The sequence below is a fragment of the Cyprinodon tularosa genome, unplaced genomic scaffold (genome assembly GCF_016077235.1).
Source record: "Cyprinodon tularosa strain WSP-4 unplaced genomic scaffold, ASM1607723v1 ctg340, whole genome shotgun sequence".
Lineage (NCBI taxonomy): Eukaryota > Metazoa > Chordata > Actinopteri > Cyprinodontiformes > Cyprinodontidae > Cyprinodon > Cyprinodon tularosa.
The window spans coordinates 63969-79137 of record NW_024039053.1 but is presented as its reverse complement, the minus strand read 5'-3'; the positions used below and the strand labels follow the sequence as shown (position 1 = coordinate 79137).

Here is a 15169-nt window from a genome sequence, read left to right as displayed (position 1 = left end):
TTTAAACATTATTTGATGGCCTTTGTGGGTGGCAGGGAGTGAGATCCATATTTTACGTCACACCCAGAGTATACAGATAGATAGATAGATAGATAGATAGATAGATAGATAGATAGATAGATAGATAGATAGATAGATAGATAGATAGATAGATAGATAGATAGATAGATAGATAGATAGATAGATAGATGTTGCAGTATCTATAACAACCCAAACACACAGGATTTCAGAATTAGACATCCCCAGTTATTAATTTCAGATCTGAATGCCCTGTTAAAAAACTTCACATTGCGTTCCCCCCTGATGTCATTTACATTGACTTGCAATAAATGCTAAACTCTCTGCAGGTTGTTGTCTTTGACGTCCGCTCTATTCAGCTGGCTTTGGAAACACACGGGGAGAAGGTGGTGCCGGGTGGTGAGGGTTACGGGGGCGAGAAACGCAAAAGTAACGCAATAGTTACTTTTACTAGTAACTAGTTACTTTTATTGTGGAGTAACTCAGTTAGTAACTCAGTTACTTTTTGGGAGAAGTAACTAGTAACTATAACTAATTACTTTTTCAAAGTAACGTGCCCAACACTGACCATAACTATGCAGACGACACACAGCTTTACATCACCATGTCACCAGGTGACTATGAACCAATTCAAGCACTGAGGAAATGCTTAGAAGAAATCAATGCCTGGATGTGCCATAATTTTCTTCAACTGAATAAAAACAAAACTGAAGTAATAATCTTTGGACCAAAAGAGGAGAGATCTAAAGTTAGCACACAGCTTTAGTCGCTTCAGCTAGTAACCACTGATCAGGCCCGAAGTCTAGGTGTAGTGCTGGATTCAGACTTGAACCTCCAAAAGCATTTAAAGACAATTACAAGGTTGGCTTTCTATCACCTGAAGAAAATTTCCAGGATTAAAGGACTAATGTCTCAGCATGATCTGGAAAAACTAATCCATGCGTTTATTTTTAGTCGAATTGATTACTGCAACAGTGTCTTCACAGGTCTGCCTTACCAGGAGAGAACTCACGATTGCTCAGGGAAAACATGCAAACTACATGCAGACCCACTGGGACACTTAAGGTCCTTTGCTTCAAATTCCTTTCTATCCAAAGCGTTGGTTCATATAAGAAAAACTAATAAATAATAATAATTAATGATACATAAAGAATGATCAGAAAGCACTTAGTACCAGGATCCATGTTTGTCCTCTTCTCAACAAGCCTTGAATTTAACTGAGATCTCTTTTATAGACTTCAGATTATTGCTTCTGGAGAAACGATACTCTGAGCAAAAGGAAGGAGAACAGAGCGCAATTCATCGGTACAGCAGGCAGAACTAAATCAGTTTTCTGAAGGAATCTAACGCAGCAGGTTGAGCTTTTCCTTTAAGCAGGACTGTGATGCTGATTGGATTATGAGGAGGTTTGGTTGAATGGGAAATAAATGCTTCGCTGACAGATGAGCCTCTGATTGTTTAAGGGTGAACTATCCAGTTTATTCAGTTGAATTTCTGTCTAGACCTCATTAGTCGGACCTCTTATTGCTTACAGTTTTACTTTAAACTGAACCCTGAAACCAGGTTTTCAGCAGTACGAGTTGGATCAGTCTCAGGTAAGAACAAAAAAAAGGCGTATTGATGCCCTTTCTGGTTCTGCTATCGAAGCATTTATTAGTAAATATTAAATTTTTTATCATCTTGCTTTAAGTTAAATTGATAAAAGCAAAATCAGCTTTTTCTTTTATTCCTCTCTGAAACTTCATATCAAGGGAAGGAGCTTGCAATCAGTCATAAGACATGACATCTAAAAACTTTTGCTGAAACTACAGTTTTACCGGTGTTTAGAATCAGAGGGAAAAAAAGATTGAGAAAATGTGGGGAAACTATTAAATTAATAGAACAGAAAGCCATTTGTGTTTAATATATAACAAAAATGTGTCTCTAGTTTAAATCACTAAAGATATCCTCTACAATAATCACACACTTCAAAAAAGCAGAAATGTAATATATAATATTTAAAATAATTTAGACCTGATATAAATGCTCTCCTGCTCCACCCATCATGTGCAGGTCTCTTCTAAATGTTTTCCTCCATGTTTTGGTTCTTGCTAAAATCGGATAAATCTTTTTTGTCAGGAAAATGTTCAGTGAATTACTGGAATTAAAATGTAATTATTTTGATTCATCAAAAAAAAAAAAAAATAATTAAGAGGGCTCTATTTCCTATACAAACCGGAGTCCTCGAAGGCTGGTATCCTGCAACTTTTAAATGTGTCACTTGTTTAACACACCTGAATCAAGTGGCTTAATTTCCTGCTAATGGAAAGTCCTGCTAATGGCCTGATTATTTGATTCAGACTGGACTGGTAACTTCTAGGGCTACGGCCAGTGAAACAACTACAGTAGCAACACTGCACTGTTGTGAAATGAACCAGTCTCCCTTGGTGTTTTAAATCTGATAGCAGACCACTTGGGAAGTTTGACATTATGGAGTTCCTCATAAATGGAAGGCTGCACACATCCCTCTAGATTAAATCTTACACCAGAGAACTAAAATTATTTCTGATCAGGTAAAAATCATGTTATTTTGTTTCATAACAACAAATAATTAGGGCTACCTTTGAGGTTTAAGGGGTGCTGCTCCAGACTGCTGTAAAGTGGAGCTTTAGGTCACATGATCCATTGAGCAACGGATCCGACCCTCTGATATTACATAGGAAAGTTTTAGAGAAGGTCAGTGTATTCTGAGAATCAACACCAGAGTGCTATAAATTAACCTGAACAATCATTTAATATATTTTAAATCGGAAAAGTATCTGGGTTCAAAGTGTATAGTGTTGCTTTAAACGAGCATCATTAGATTAAGTTTGTAGTCCAACATTTCCTTTACTTGCCTTTAGCTTCTGTCTAAATTGTTATTTCTGTTTTTCTGTTCTGTGCATGAACATGAACTTAAATTGTCATGTAACTGATAAGTGCTATAAAAATTAACTTAAATATCTTGGAGAATAAGCCAGTGCCTTCATGTTGGTGCTCTCTGAATCACGCTCTGCAGGTAACAAGACATCAGAGTTTAATCCTACAATCATGGAAGACCTATGTAAGTAGACCTGAATATTTCATTTAATAATCTATTTATCATTTATCTTGATTGTTTCTGCCATTTGTGTTGTGTGTTTTCATTTGCAATTTGTGTTTCATAAAACAGGTAAAGCCATCATTACAGCAGCTGCAGTAGGTAGGTATGAGTCTATGCATGGCTTTCAGAAAAATCCTGAAAAGTCAATTTGTGTTTCCTTTGCTATGGTCTTGCAGGAGGTACTGTGGTTCTGACTCCTGCTGTTCTGGCGGGAATAGGCTTCGGTGCAACTGGAATAGTAGCAGGCTCCATAGCTGCTAAGTTGATGTCAATTTTTGGAGCTACCTGGTTGATATCTCTCTTGCAATCTATAGGTAAATTTGGTGCTGATCTTTCATAAATATATTTTCGATGGATGTTGTCTTTAAAGATTGAAAACTTGCTAATGGGATAATTGAGAATGAGCAAATAAAACAAACTGCGTATAAGATGAACTTGTTATCGACTACAACTAAGAGATTTTTTTGTCTTTTACTACAGGTGCCGCTGGAATGGGGTGGCTTGGAAATTCACTATGGAGCGTGTTCGGAGGTTTTATAGCAAATCAGATATCATCTCTCTGCAATATAACTGTTGTGTATAATGGCACCTAAACATAGCATTGATAAGAAACTGATGACCATTGGTCTATAAAATCTGCAAATGCTGTTTTGGCTTTTTTAATAGATCTTTTCTTATCTTCCTTAGCTAACCACTATGAGTAGATTATGCCTTAAGACTATATGAAGATTTTATTTCAAAGTAATTTGTATTATATTAAACATTTGTTATTTTGTGCAACTACACATTTGGGTGTTTCTTTTAAACTTCAGTAAAATATATTGTACTGATGAGCCTTCAGGGTTTTTATTAAGACAAGAGATATGCTTTTACCAGGGTGTCCTAACAATGATGCAAAGTGGTCAAATGTGAGATGAAATCTAAGGTTTGTCTTTTAGCTACCCTAATAAACAGACTCTTCCTCTTCCTGTGGATCAATTTAAAGAAATCTGTAACTGTTCTGACCATCTTAAAGGAATAAATATTAGATCTGGGTGATTAAAGTTATTTAATCGTAAAACAATATTATGAGAATTCATCTTACAATGTCTTGTTGGTTATTTTCCAATGTTATACCTCTGGTGGTCTTTGTATAGCTTCAACTTTAAATACAATTGTTATTTTATTTAAATAACAATGTGTGTTCAATTCAAACCAAATGTTTTTAAGGTGTTGGAGCACAGGTCTGGGAGGTTGGATCAGTAATGTTTATATTTGCTGTATTTGTTGGAGTTGAAATATTTTGACACAACAACTCAACAGGATGATTACAATTTAATATGTTTCAAACGATAACCACATGTTTGTTTCAGTATAACTCATGTGTAGTTGGAAAAGGAACCAATCAAATACCCGACCTTGACTTTTTGAAGACAATTTCAAACAATGGCCAGGTATCAAATTCAAGAAATATATCATACCAGTATATTATATGATAATTATTCTATTTATCCAGGCAACCACAAAACAGGCTTAAAAGCAGAGGTGTTTCATTTTTCTGAAGATGAAAACAAGCTGACAGATTTGAAAAAATCTGAGGACGAGCTGACATAGTCAGCCTTTCCAGGTTTTATGACTGCTATTGAATCTATGAAATTTAACTTTTTATTTCTTAAGTAATTTCAGATACTTATGAAAAGCACACTATAAATAATATTTATCATTCTTTATTTTTCTAATAATTATAATCATTATTACCTCCAACTCTATTGTTGAACTCTACATCTTTATCTCCCAAAACTGCCATAACACAGAAATGGTTTGTATGCACACATCCATCCATCCATTTTCCATCATCCTTATCCCAAGCAGGGTCGTGAGGGGTGCTGGTGCCTATCTCCAGCTGTCTGTGGGTACACCCTGAACAAGTTACCAGTCCATCGCAAGGCAACACAGAGACAAACAGGACAAACAACCATTCACACATACACTCACACCTAAGGACAATTTAGACAAGCCGATTCACCTAACAGTCATGTTTTTGGACTGTGGGAGGAAGCCGAAGTACACGGGGAGAACCCACACATGCTCAGGGAGAACATGCAAACTCCAAACAGAAAGACCCAGAAATGGAGCCTTCTTGCTGCAAGGCAGCAGTGCTACCCACCGCATCGCTGTTTGCACACAATTAGTGGTAATTAAATTATTAAGTAACTTCAATAACTTGGTTGTTGTTGCTTTAACTGACTTCACAGCTACACATAGGGTGTTGGCATCTTGAAAGAACAACCTAAAGGTTTTGAGGAAGTTTGGTATGACAAGGGAGGACAAACCTGTTATATGACATTCACTTCAAACTTATCTAAAAAAGTAAATTAACATACCTAATTGATAAATAACGAACAACTAAGAGACAAACATCAAGTTGAAATACTTTTGTCATTTGTATTTCATGACGATCATACATTTAGATCTCATTGTAAGCTCTTTGAATGTAGCTAAAATTAACGTACAGAAACTTTTTGTAATGTAATCGTGTGCATTAAGTTAAACTGTTGCATTGGAAAGCTGTTTCCATGCATATACCTTTATTTTCAACATTTCAAACCACCATCTATAAGTAGGCAGAAACAAGAGACATATAAAGCATGGCCTGAAAAAAGGCCTGGAATGTCCAGGGCACGAAAATTAGCTGTGCTCTTGATTGATGATTCATCTCCAAATGAAAATCTGAGTGTTCTGTTAATGGTTGGTGTAGTGTGAAAAAAGTATTGAACTATAACAGGGGTCGACAACGCAAATTGTTAAAGTCTTAGGGAAGTGGCTGTTCTAACTGTTGCAGTTCCGAAATCTCCCGAGTGGTGCCTGACTTTACACAAGTGAATAAAGTGAATGTGATTGGTTGTTTCTCAAGGGGGCATGATTGTTGTCCCAGTGGGCAAAAGATGTCAATTAAACATCAATTTGACATCAAACACCGATATCAAATTGTTATCAAAATTTGGTCAAAAAACGTAAATCAAATTGACATCAGTCCTTTGACATCAATTTGATGTATGTCAAATAATGATTTTATTTATGTCATTTTGACATTATTTCAATGTCAAGCTTTTGTAAAATTTCACTCAAATAATGATATTGATGTTATTTTGACATTGTTTTTATGTCAAACATTTGCAAATAAAAACATTAAAAAATATGCACAGACGGAAAGATTCTGCAACGTTTTGTATTGCAAACAGACTTGGCTTCATTTACTTAGATAAATGTGCGGTCTCACAGGACCTTCATTAGGATTTAAAAAAAAAAGTTCCTTTGAGAAGGAAATGGCCTAAACAAACCCAATTCTGTTTGAAATACAAGACAGCTGTATTGCAGTTCTGCAGTGTTTCATGCATGGCCTTTAAAATAGCAATTCTGTAAAGTATATTGTCAATAGTTCTAATATTAATCATTTTTGGATCATCTAAACTAAGTTGATGTTCTACAATTGCTATTTTTCTACAAAAAATCCCCCATGGCATTCTCTCAAAGATCAAACATACAAGTATAACAAAACATTTTTATTCTAAAACATTCCAAAACATTGATTTCAACAGCTGTGTAGTTTAACAGGCAACTGACTACAAATATGTGAACTATAAATTGTACACAAACAACAGCAATGAACTAAAGTGAAATACTTTATAGATTTTGCAGTCATTTAACATTTTGAGCTGCAGCAGTCTTGCGACCACCACCACCTTTCCTGTCTGGCGCTGAACGCAAATAGGCCGCCATCCGGGAAACAATGTCAGCTTCACTGGCTCCAGGCTGTGATAGCTGAATGGAATCTGAAAAGATAAAAAAAAAGCAAATTGTACAAGTTTTGAGTATAAGATCAACATGGAGGAGCGCCCCACCTAAGGAAGGACTTGTCAGTTCCTCTTGTGACTCCCATTTGTGTGTTGGTGTGGGAGAGGGTGCAAAGAAAACATAAATACACACATGCACAGAGATCTATGAACATATGACACTGCACACAGCCTCCACATAAATGTGAGGGGTGTGTCCTGAATTGTTTCTTTGAAGATTAAAATCTATCTCTCTCTCTCTCTCTCTATATATATATATATATATATATACATACATACATACATACACACTCACCCGGAACATGGCTGGAGATAGGCACCAGCACCTCCCGACCCCACTGAGGGATAAGGGTGTAAGAAAATGGATGGATATATATATATATATTAGTGCTGTCAAAATTATCGCGTTATTAACGCGTTAACGCGAGGCCATTTTAACGGCGATAATTTTTTTAACGCGAGATTAACGCTATGTGGTTTTATGGTACAATTTTCCAAGTGCATCCCGCTGCAGCCTGCGGGAAGGCGGGGCTATTTTCCCCCAGTCTATGCATTTCTCATAGGCTTCCAGAGCGGAGCTCCTCAAGGAAAAAAGACGCTCATACACTGGGTGGCGCTAGTGCCTTTTCTTTAAGCCCCACCACCAACAAACAAGTTGAGTGTCTGGTAACTAGTAGCAACCTGAAATACGCTGAGAAAACAGATTACTGAGGTTAAATGGAATCTGCTACGGCACTCTTGTCGGTATCGTGTGTGTGTGTGTGTGTGTGTGTGTGTGTGTGTGGGTGGATGTGTCTGTGTGTGGGTGAGTGGGTGAGTGGGTGTGTGTGTGTTCTCATTTTTGTTAAGAGGCTGAAAAGTAACTTTCTAGAGAGCATAGACTACCTTCATCTAGTGATGTTGGTCTATTGATTTTGATGTATTGATTGAAAATTGTTCATTATTACCTTGGTTAATTAACATCTAATGTTAATTCTACTAAATTTTATAGCAGTAGGGTACTGTATTAACTGTAAAGACTGTCTTTTACATCAGCCTGTTTTCAGGGCCTTTTTTTTGGCTACATATTTGTTATTTTTTGCTACATGCCTCCCCATCTTCTTGCCATATGTTTCTATGGCATAAATCAGTATCTGTGACCTGTTTTCATTTTAAAAAAAGAACATTGGCACAAACCTAGCCTGTATGTATTTTTTTGTATGTCATCCAGAGTATTTAAATGATTTTCAATCAGGAAAAAAAATGTGCGATTAAAATGCGATTAATCGCGAGTTAACTCAGGCAGTGATGCGATTAATCGCGATTAAAAAATTTAATCGATTGACAGCACTAATATATATATATATATATTTTTTTTTTTTGTTGCTTTGTGCCTTGGAAGATGAGAACATTTGGACACTGTGAAACAATGAGAGATTTTTTTAAGGAACGTGTGGAAAAGAACAAGGATCTGTTTGCTTTCAGAGGGAGGAGTAGACACTGCTGTCAGCGACCAGCTTTCAAGTAAACGTTTGTGTTTTATTATTAGTTTTAGATCAATATCACTGGCGATATTCTACTATAACATGTGAAGTAAAGAATAAAACAGTAAAGCTCCACTTTCATACACGTAAAACCTTTCAAATTTCAAGTTCTGCACGTTGGAATTGAGGCGGAGTTAACTCGGGTTGATCTTCCTACTCCGTGCGCGCTCCCGACGAGGGGATAAAAATTTTCGCAGGGATAACTACCTTGGCACGACACCGGTACGGTAATTTCGCATTCTGCTTACTTTTTCCATATAGTCAGAGAAACAAACTCAATCCTTTAGTCCTTTGTTTAGCTATGCTGCGGTTGTTTACACTACGCCTTTTCCGCCAAAAATGCCGTCTTAGCAACAAATGTCACGTGACTGGCGGAGACCGATAGTGCCATCTTCTTCTTCTATTGAGTTTTCTGGCAGTTTGAATCCTGTGTGCATTACCGCCATCAACTGGACGGAGATGTAATTCAAAAATATAATGCCTATATATCTTTATATCTTCATGAAACTAAATTCTATCTATACTTACACAAACGCACATACACACATTAAATTCTCCCAGCTAATTCTGTATCTTTTAAATATTTCCGATAGTGCCATTTACTGCGGTTGAGCATTAATATGCATATGCATTAGCTGGCTAACTGCTAGCATGAAAGTTTTGAAAGATTAGTCAGTGTACACTAATAATGACAAAAATATAACTATAATGTACTTACCAACAAAAACCTTTTTTTAGCCGAGAAGAGCGCGTTCAAACCAAAAATTGCAGCAAAAGGTGGAGCTTCTGGCGGGGAGTGATTCTGAATGTAGGCTGGCAACCGTAAGTCCAACACTCACGTGACAACGATCGTCCAATCACACTTCACTTACGTTTAAACGTTTATTTTTCAAAGTATATAAACCGTGAGGAATTGGTCTTTGAAAATAATTGGTAATTCGTCAGTTTCCGACAATTTGCAACCTGCGCTTGTCCTGGTTGCAAAAAAAAAAAAAAAAAAAAAAATTTATAAAAAAATAAATAAAATAATTGGTAATTCAAAAATGTTTTTTGAAATATTATGCATTTCCCCACATTTGGTGGTCAAATGGTGCATGTATTTTCAGCATGAATAACACAACCAAGATTTTAATAGCTTCATGCTTGTTGCAAAGTCCCTTATCCCAAGATGCTTTGTGACATCAATATGACATCAATTCAATACCTTATTCCCAGACATCAAATCAACGTCAATTTGATGTTAAGTTTTTGTGCAGAGATATTGTTTTAAGTTCAAATATGTTTATTAGCAATATGAGGCAGTATTTGGATGCTAGATTGATTTATTGGTTGGACCTTTTTACAACTATAAGCTTCTGTAGAATAATTATCATGGAAGTCAATATCTTGACCAATCTTTAACATCAAATTGATGTAACGGTGCCCACTGGGGTGGCAAAAGGTTCACAAGCAAGTTTGGTTGTGGCCGGTGTCTTGGAAGCATCATGCTAACCAGTTAGCAACTTAGTGCTAGTAGGTTCCCAATGGGATATTACTAAGTAGATAGTTTAAAAAAAAAAAATATGTGATGTTATTGTGATGTATCCTGCAATAAAACTTTTATAAAGTCACAATTACTTGATGGAACTAAGTAGTTCATCTGCAAATAAGTGGCCCCCATAGTGGACTGCCATAGCGGCGGCCGCTTCCAGCAGATACTGCCACCACAGTATTTGCTGGCAGCAGCCACTGCCACTATGCTGCCACTATGGTGCCACCGAAGTGCCAGCGCTGTGGCCGCTGCCAGCAGAGACTGACACCATAGTGGCCATTGCCACCATAGTGACCATAACCACCAAATAACTTATTTATAGTACCTCTAAGTAGATTATTGTTTTAATATCTACTTAGAGGTACTAAGTCTGGAGGATGGGAGTGTATATATATATATATATATATATATATATATATATATATACCTGCCACCTGCCACTCCGCAGCCTCTACGATGGGAGTATATATTTATATATATATATATAAATGAATAAATAAGGTATTTGCCAAATAACGGTAAGAAGAAGAACTGAAAAAGAAAATAACGTCGCTGTCGGGAAAAAACCTTGTAACTCCCATTTTGGACTTTTATTTTTTTTTTCATAAATTGATACGATTGGTCATTCCCCATGTGTGAACGTATGTTTTGGAAAATAAAAAAGAAAAAAGTCAAAGTTGTCAACCTTGCCAGCGGCGGCATTGGTACTGATGTAACTCGCATCTCCACAAGTCACTAGTCAAAAACCTCATAAATCCATTTTGGACATACGAGGTTTCCGTCCGACAGCGACCATAAGTTATTTAACGAAAACCGGCTTCTGCAGCCAACAAAACGGTGTCAGTAAACCTGGGAGTCTCTCGGGCAGCCTACTGGCAGGACAGCCAGACTGTCATCATGGTGGCTGCGTAGTGGCCGCTGCCAATATGCTGTCACCGGAGTGGCTGAATGTGGCCACTGCCGGAGAGCCTGCCACCAGCGTGGCTGCGTAGTGGCCGGTGGTGGCCGCTGCCAGCAGATGCTGCCCCCGGAGTGGCTGTTTAGTGGTTGATGGTGGCCGCTGAAATCATAATATGGCATTCAAACTATATCAATGGCTCTAAAAGAAAAAATGTAGTTCGGATATTTGTTGATTGACCCCATGAGAATCACCATATGCTGAAAGACGGAGCAATCATACAGAATTTCTGAGTAAGATTTATAAGGGATATATGATATTCATTTTACCAAATTTATAAAACTCCTCAAAAACATTTTAGAAATATTTGCTTTAAAACTGAAACATGTGAAACTACATAAAACCTCTAACATTAGGCAGTGTCAAATACTATAATAGACTGATATGTATTTTTAAACTGTAACGTATTGGAAATCTTTGTATAACTCATATCACTGTTCATGTATACAATTATATTATGATACAAATTGATAATGAATTATTGTCCACCCCTAGCTATATACGTTATGAGAGCAAATGTCTTATGTTGTTTTCAAACTTCTTGTTGAGCTTCGTTTATCGCATTCTAAGTTTCCTCCTTTCCCTCATTTTAACTATAGCAGGAGTGTCTGTTCTTGGTGCAGATGAGATTCATCGGATCATATGACTCCCTGATAAAGTTTTTATCGTATACTGTATTGACCTCATATCAGAGGGCAATAAAACCATTAAGCTAAATAAAATTTCCGCCCTGCATTGCTTAAGTTGACATGTTGAGGACAAATTTGTTGTGCTGCATTCTGTTTTACTGCATTTAAATGTTTTTGCATGTGATGTTTTATCAACATTAGATTAAGGTCAGAACTGGATTCTGATGAATGACTTTTCATTTTATATACCTATATATAGTTTTCTAACATATGTGCAACAGCGTATATACCACAAAGCAATGTTCAGATCTTGAATAAAGATGTAATCTTAATAAAATAAAGGGCATAAACAATGATAAAGAGTATCAAGAGCACAGTATGAGTAAATATCTTTTTTGTGAAGTTCTGGAAACTGTACATATTATTCTATGTGAAAGACGCTGTACTATATGAATGTACCAGTTATGTCATGGGACTCACTTGGATACAGGTAGCTAGCTCCTTTAAAGAAAGGAAACCAGCGGTTGGTGGGGATGTAATACAAGCCACTCTGCAATAGGTACACGACCAAATAGGCAACACTTTGGGGCATTTTTCTGATCTGATTCACTCTGAGTTCTCACAGAAAGTGATTCCATTTAGTTTAAAAGCTGGTGCATCCCCAAGAATGAGGCACTTGGATTTTGGATTGCATGTGTGTTGTATATATCTGTAGGCCTCATCACTGAATCTGTGCCAATTTCTCTAACTTATTAGGTTGAAGTGATAAAATCTATTTCTATTCTTATGTGATTTTTATTTTGTTTTTTGTGGATCTGTTGCAAGCATAAAAGGACCGGGGCAAAGTTTAAGTAAATTAAGGGTATAAAGAAACTATTATAGTTCCATAAAGATTCCAGCAGGTCTAAGAAAACATGTCGAACAAAGGAATATACCATGTTGAACACATCCAGTGCTAACCGAGCTGCAATAAAAAAAAAAAAAAGCTGAATTTTCAAAGACAGAAAAAACTGCCAGAAACACATTCTCTGTATTGATTGTTTTATTGAGCAAAATGTGAGCAATAAACATATTTTATGGCAAAATTAATGTACTTGTGCTTTGAAATTGATGTTCATTCAGTTGTTTTATTTCATGATTTATTCATTTTAAACATGTTTTGATATTGCATGATTTCAAGTAATCATTCAAATGCAGTAACTTTAGAATATGAACACTGGTTTTTAGTAAGTGCTAAAATAAAAAAAGATGGGGAAGCATCAGCATTTTTTGAGAGTATCTTTTCTATGATTTTTTTAATTGTAGAACCTTTGGGGTTGTTTACAAGTTTACATTAAAGGGAAAATAAATGGTGTGCCTTTCAGTTATATTAGATAATACCCATGTTAATTCTAAAATCTACTCATCAGAAATTGATTATGTTAGAAAGTTCTGTAAAGTAACCTCTTTGACTACAGGATTTATAAATCTAATAGAGATTACTAAAATTGTGCCTTATCATGCTAGGTACCATCTGTAACTTTTACTGTAACATTACAAATGCTTGATATCATCCATGCCACTGTACTTCCAGCACCAGCCACGGTTCCAGTTGCAAACCATCCCAATCCTGACATACCTATAGTGAGACAATACATTGGAGAAAAAGTCAGCATTTAAGCCAAGTTGGAGTCAACTTTTATTTGTGACTTAAACCTTTTGAGATGAAAAGGCATACGTTTATAACAATAAACGATAACAATAATAACAATGTCAATAACAATGTCATAATTCTGAATGTCAGATACTTTAATTGAGTTAAGGGAATGTGTTATAATGAATTGATTATGCAAACCAAACAATCAGATTTTAGTCAGATTTTACATTTGCAAAAATATGCTCTTTTTGTTGGATTTGTTTCTTTTTGGTCATTTGCTGTAAGATGTTTCCTAAAAAATGAAAATTGAGGATTTCCTTTTCCTGTCCTACACATCTTTAAACCACTTAACTGTGAATATAGTGCAAAATGAGAAAGCTGGAAAGGGAAATAATCAGATTATAAAATAATTTTATAGCTAAGCTGTTGTATGTTAATGCTGGTTCTGGTGGCTGGATAATGGTCAAAGATTAAACATTTTATGAAGAGTAAGAAGAAAGTTATTTAACTTTTAAATTCATTTAAATGAATTTGGTTAATTGTTGGACTTCACCAAGAACAATATTTATAAGAGTGTTCATCCTGTTTTAAGATTCTCCCTGGTCCTCCCACTGATCTTTTTTTTTAATAATTTGCATATATTCTCTAAGGTTGCAAATTGTTGTTTACCGATAGACTGCAAGGTTGCTATCAGACCTCCAGCTGGAACTCCTCCTCCATAAAGAACAGCAAAGACTGACATCATCTTTGCAGCAAGCGACCCTGCTGCTATTCCAGTTGAGGTGAAGCCAAGCGTGGCCAGAAGTGCAGGTGTCACAACCACGGTGGCTACACCACCTGCACAAGGAGCATGACTAATGAAGCTTTTTTTGAGCCCATACACCTTAAGTTTAGCTTTTAAGAAATCATATGGTAAAACTGTTTTAAAATAAAGTCAGACAATTACTTACCTACACCTGTAACAATGTATTTACCTGATTAAATATAGATGGCAAAAAGAATTGTATTATAATATATATAATATAGATATAATATAGACCTTCCATGTCCATTTTTAAATATACTTTATACTCACATATTTCTTGCGCCATGTTCTCAAGTCCAAGATCAGCTCTTTACCTGACTATGCAAGGTGGATAATGTGGCAAGGAGGCTGTGCTGGACAGGTTTTTAACTTCTCTGAAAATGAAACCAGTTACCCATGTTTGAACAGCAAAGCGAAGCTTAATGCTAAGCGTCTGTTGTTGGTGCATGTAAGATCCGGCTGGAAGTCTTTATTGTCTTTGCCTTTATAAAAAGTTTCAATACTACATATTATAGCTTTCACTGTAGATAGCAATGGTGAACATTAAGCTAAATAAAATTTAGATACACGTTGCTCATATGACAAAGGGAGGATAAGCTGTTTGTACTGCATTCTGTCTTTATGGTGAAGGCACACAGTGTGCATGTATGAATCACATGTGTTTTTGTGAAAATTGAGACCGATTTAGCTCCATAAAAAAGGAAAAAGCAATAATGGTAAAAGAGAGAGGGAGAAAAAAGGACACAGAAAATACAGAATAACTGCTTTAAATCTGCTTCCACACATGCAAGAAAGGAGAGGAAAGAAGGAAAAACAGAGCCCACAAGTTAGGCTCTGTCTCCAGAGCCCAACTTGTGCACTCAGTTCAGTTAAACCACTTATGTTATAGAGTACGGAGGCTTCTGGTGGATGTTTCAAAGTTCGTTTGGACTGACAAATTGAAGTATTAAAAAAAAGCATTAAAAAAGTATATAAAAAAAGGGTAAATTGTTAGGCTTTTTTTTTTGTTATTTGTTACCATCTTTATATATGTCTATGTTTGTTAATGTATGACGTTATGACGCCAGTGCCCATGCAGGTGCCCGCGCGCGCCACCGCCGTGTTTCTTTCTTTGT

General features: G+C 36.2%; 1 protein-coding gene and 2 long non-coding RNA genes across 3 annotated transcripts; 1 reads left to right on the top strand and 2 right to left on the bottom strand.

Annotated features, from left to right (window-relative positions):
- The first annotated feature begins 1341 nt into the window (after positions 1 to 1341).
- On the top strand, positions 1342 to 4105 carry LOC119789558. Its single transcript, XR_005281604.1, has 5 exons — positions 1342 to 1613; positions 3056 to 3100; positions 3209 to 3238; positions 3316 to 3453; positions 3620 to 4105. It is a non-coding gene; the product is annotated as an uncharacterized LOC119789558 (long non-coding RNA).
- Positions 4106 to 6666: 2561 nt separating this feature from the next.
- On the bottom strand, positions 6667 to 9387 carry LOC119789568. Its single transcript, XR_005281606.1, has 2 exons — positions 9214 to 9387; positions 6667 to 6951 (listed from the first exon to the last, which is right to left on the bottom strand). It is a non-coding gene; the product is annotated as an uncharacterized LOC119789568 (long non-coding RNA).
- A 3561-nt stretch (positions 9388 to 12948) lies between these two features.
- LOC119789566 (interferon alpha-inducible protein 27-like protein 2A) lies at positions 12949 to 14458 on the bottom strand. The gene is made up of 4 exons (XM_038294495.1): positions 14325 to 14458; positions 14200 to 14223; positions 13919 to 14086; positions 12949 to 13231 (listed from the first exon to the last, which is right to left on the bottom strand). Exons 1-4 carry the CDS (start codon positions 14338 to 14340, stop codon positions 13116 to 13118), a joined length of 324 nt encoding a protein of 107 aa, XP_038150423.1. The 5' UTR covers positions 14341 to 14458; the 3' UTR covers positions 12949 to 13115.
- Between the last annotated feature and the right edge of the window lie 711 nt (positions 14459 to 15169).

Coding starts and splice junctions, on each gene's coding strand:
- LOC119789566 (XM_038294495.1), bottom strand. Junction 14,087..14,199: donor ATACATTGTTACAGGTGTAG/GTAAGTAATTGT, acceptor CTCCTTGTGCAG/GTGGTGTAGCCACCGTGGTT. Junction 13,232..13,918: donor AGCAACCTTGCAGTCTATCG/GTAAACAACAAT, acceptor GTCTCACTATAG/GTATGTCAGGATTGGGATGG.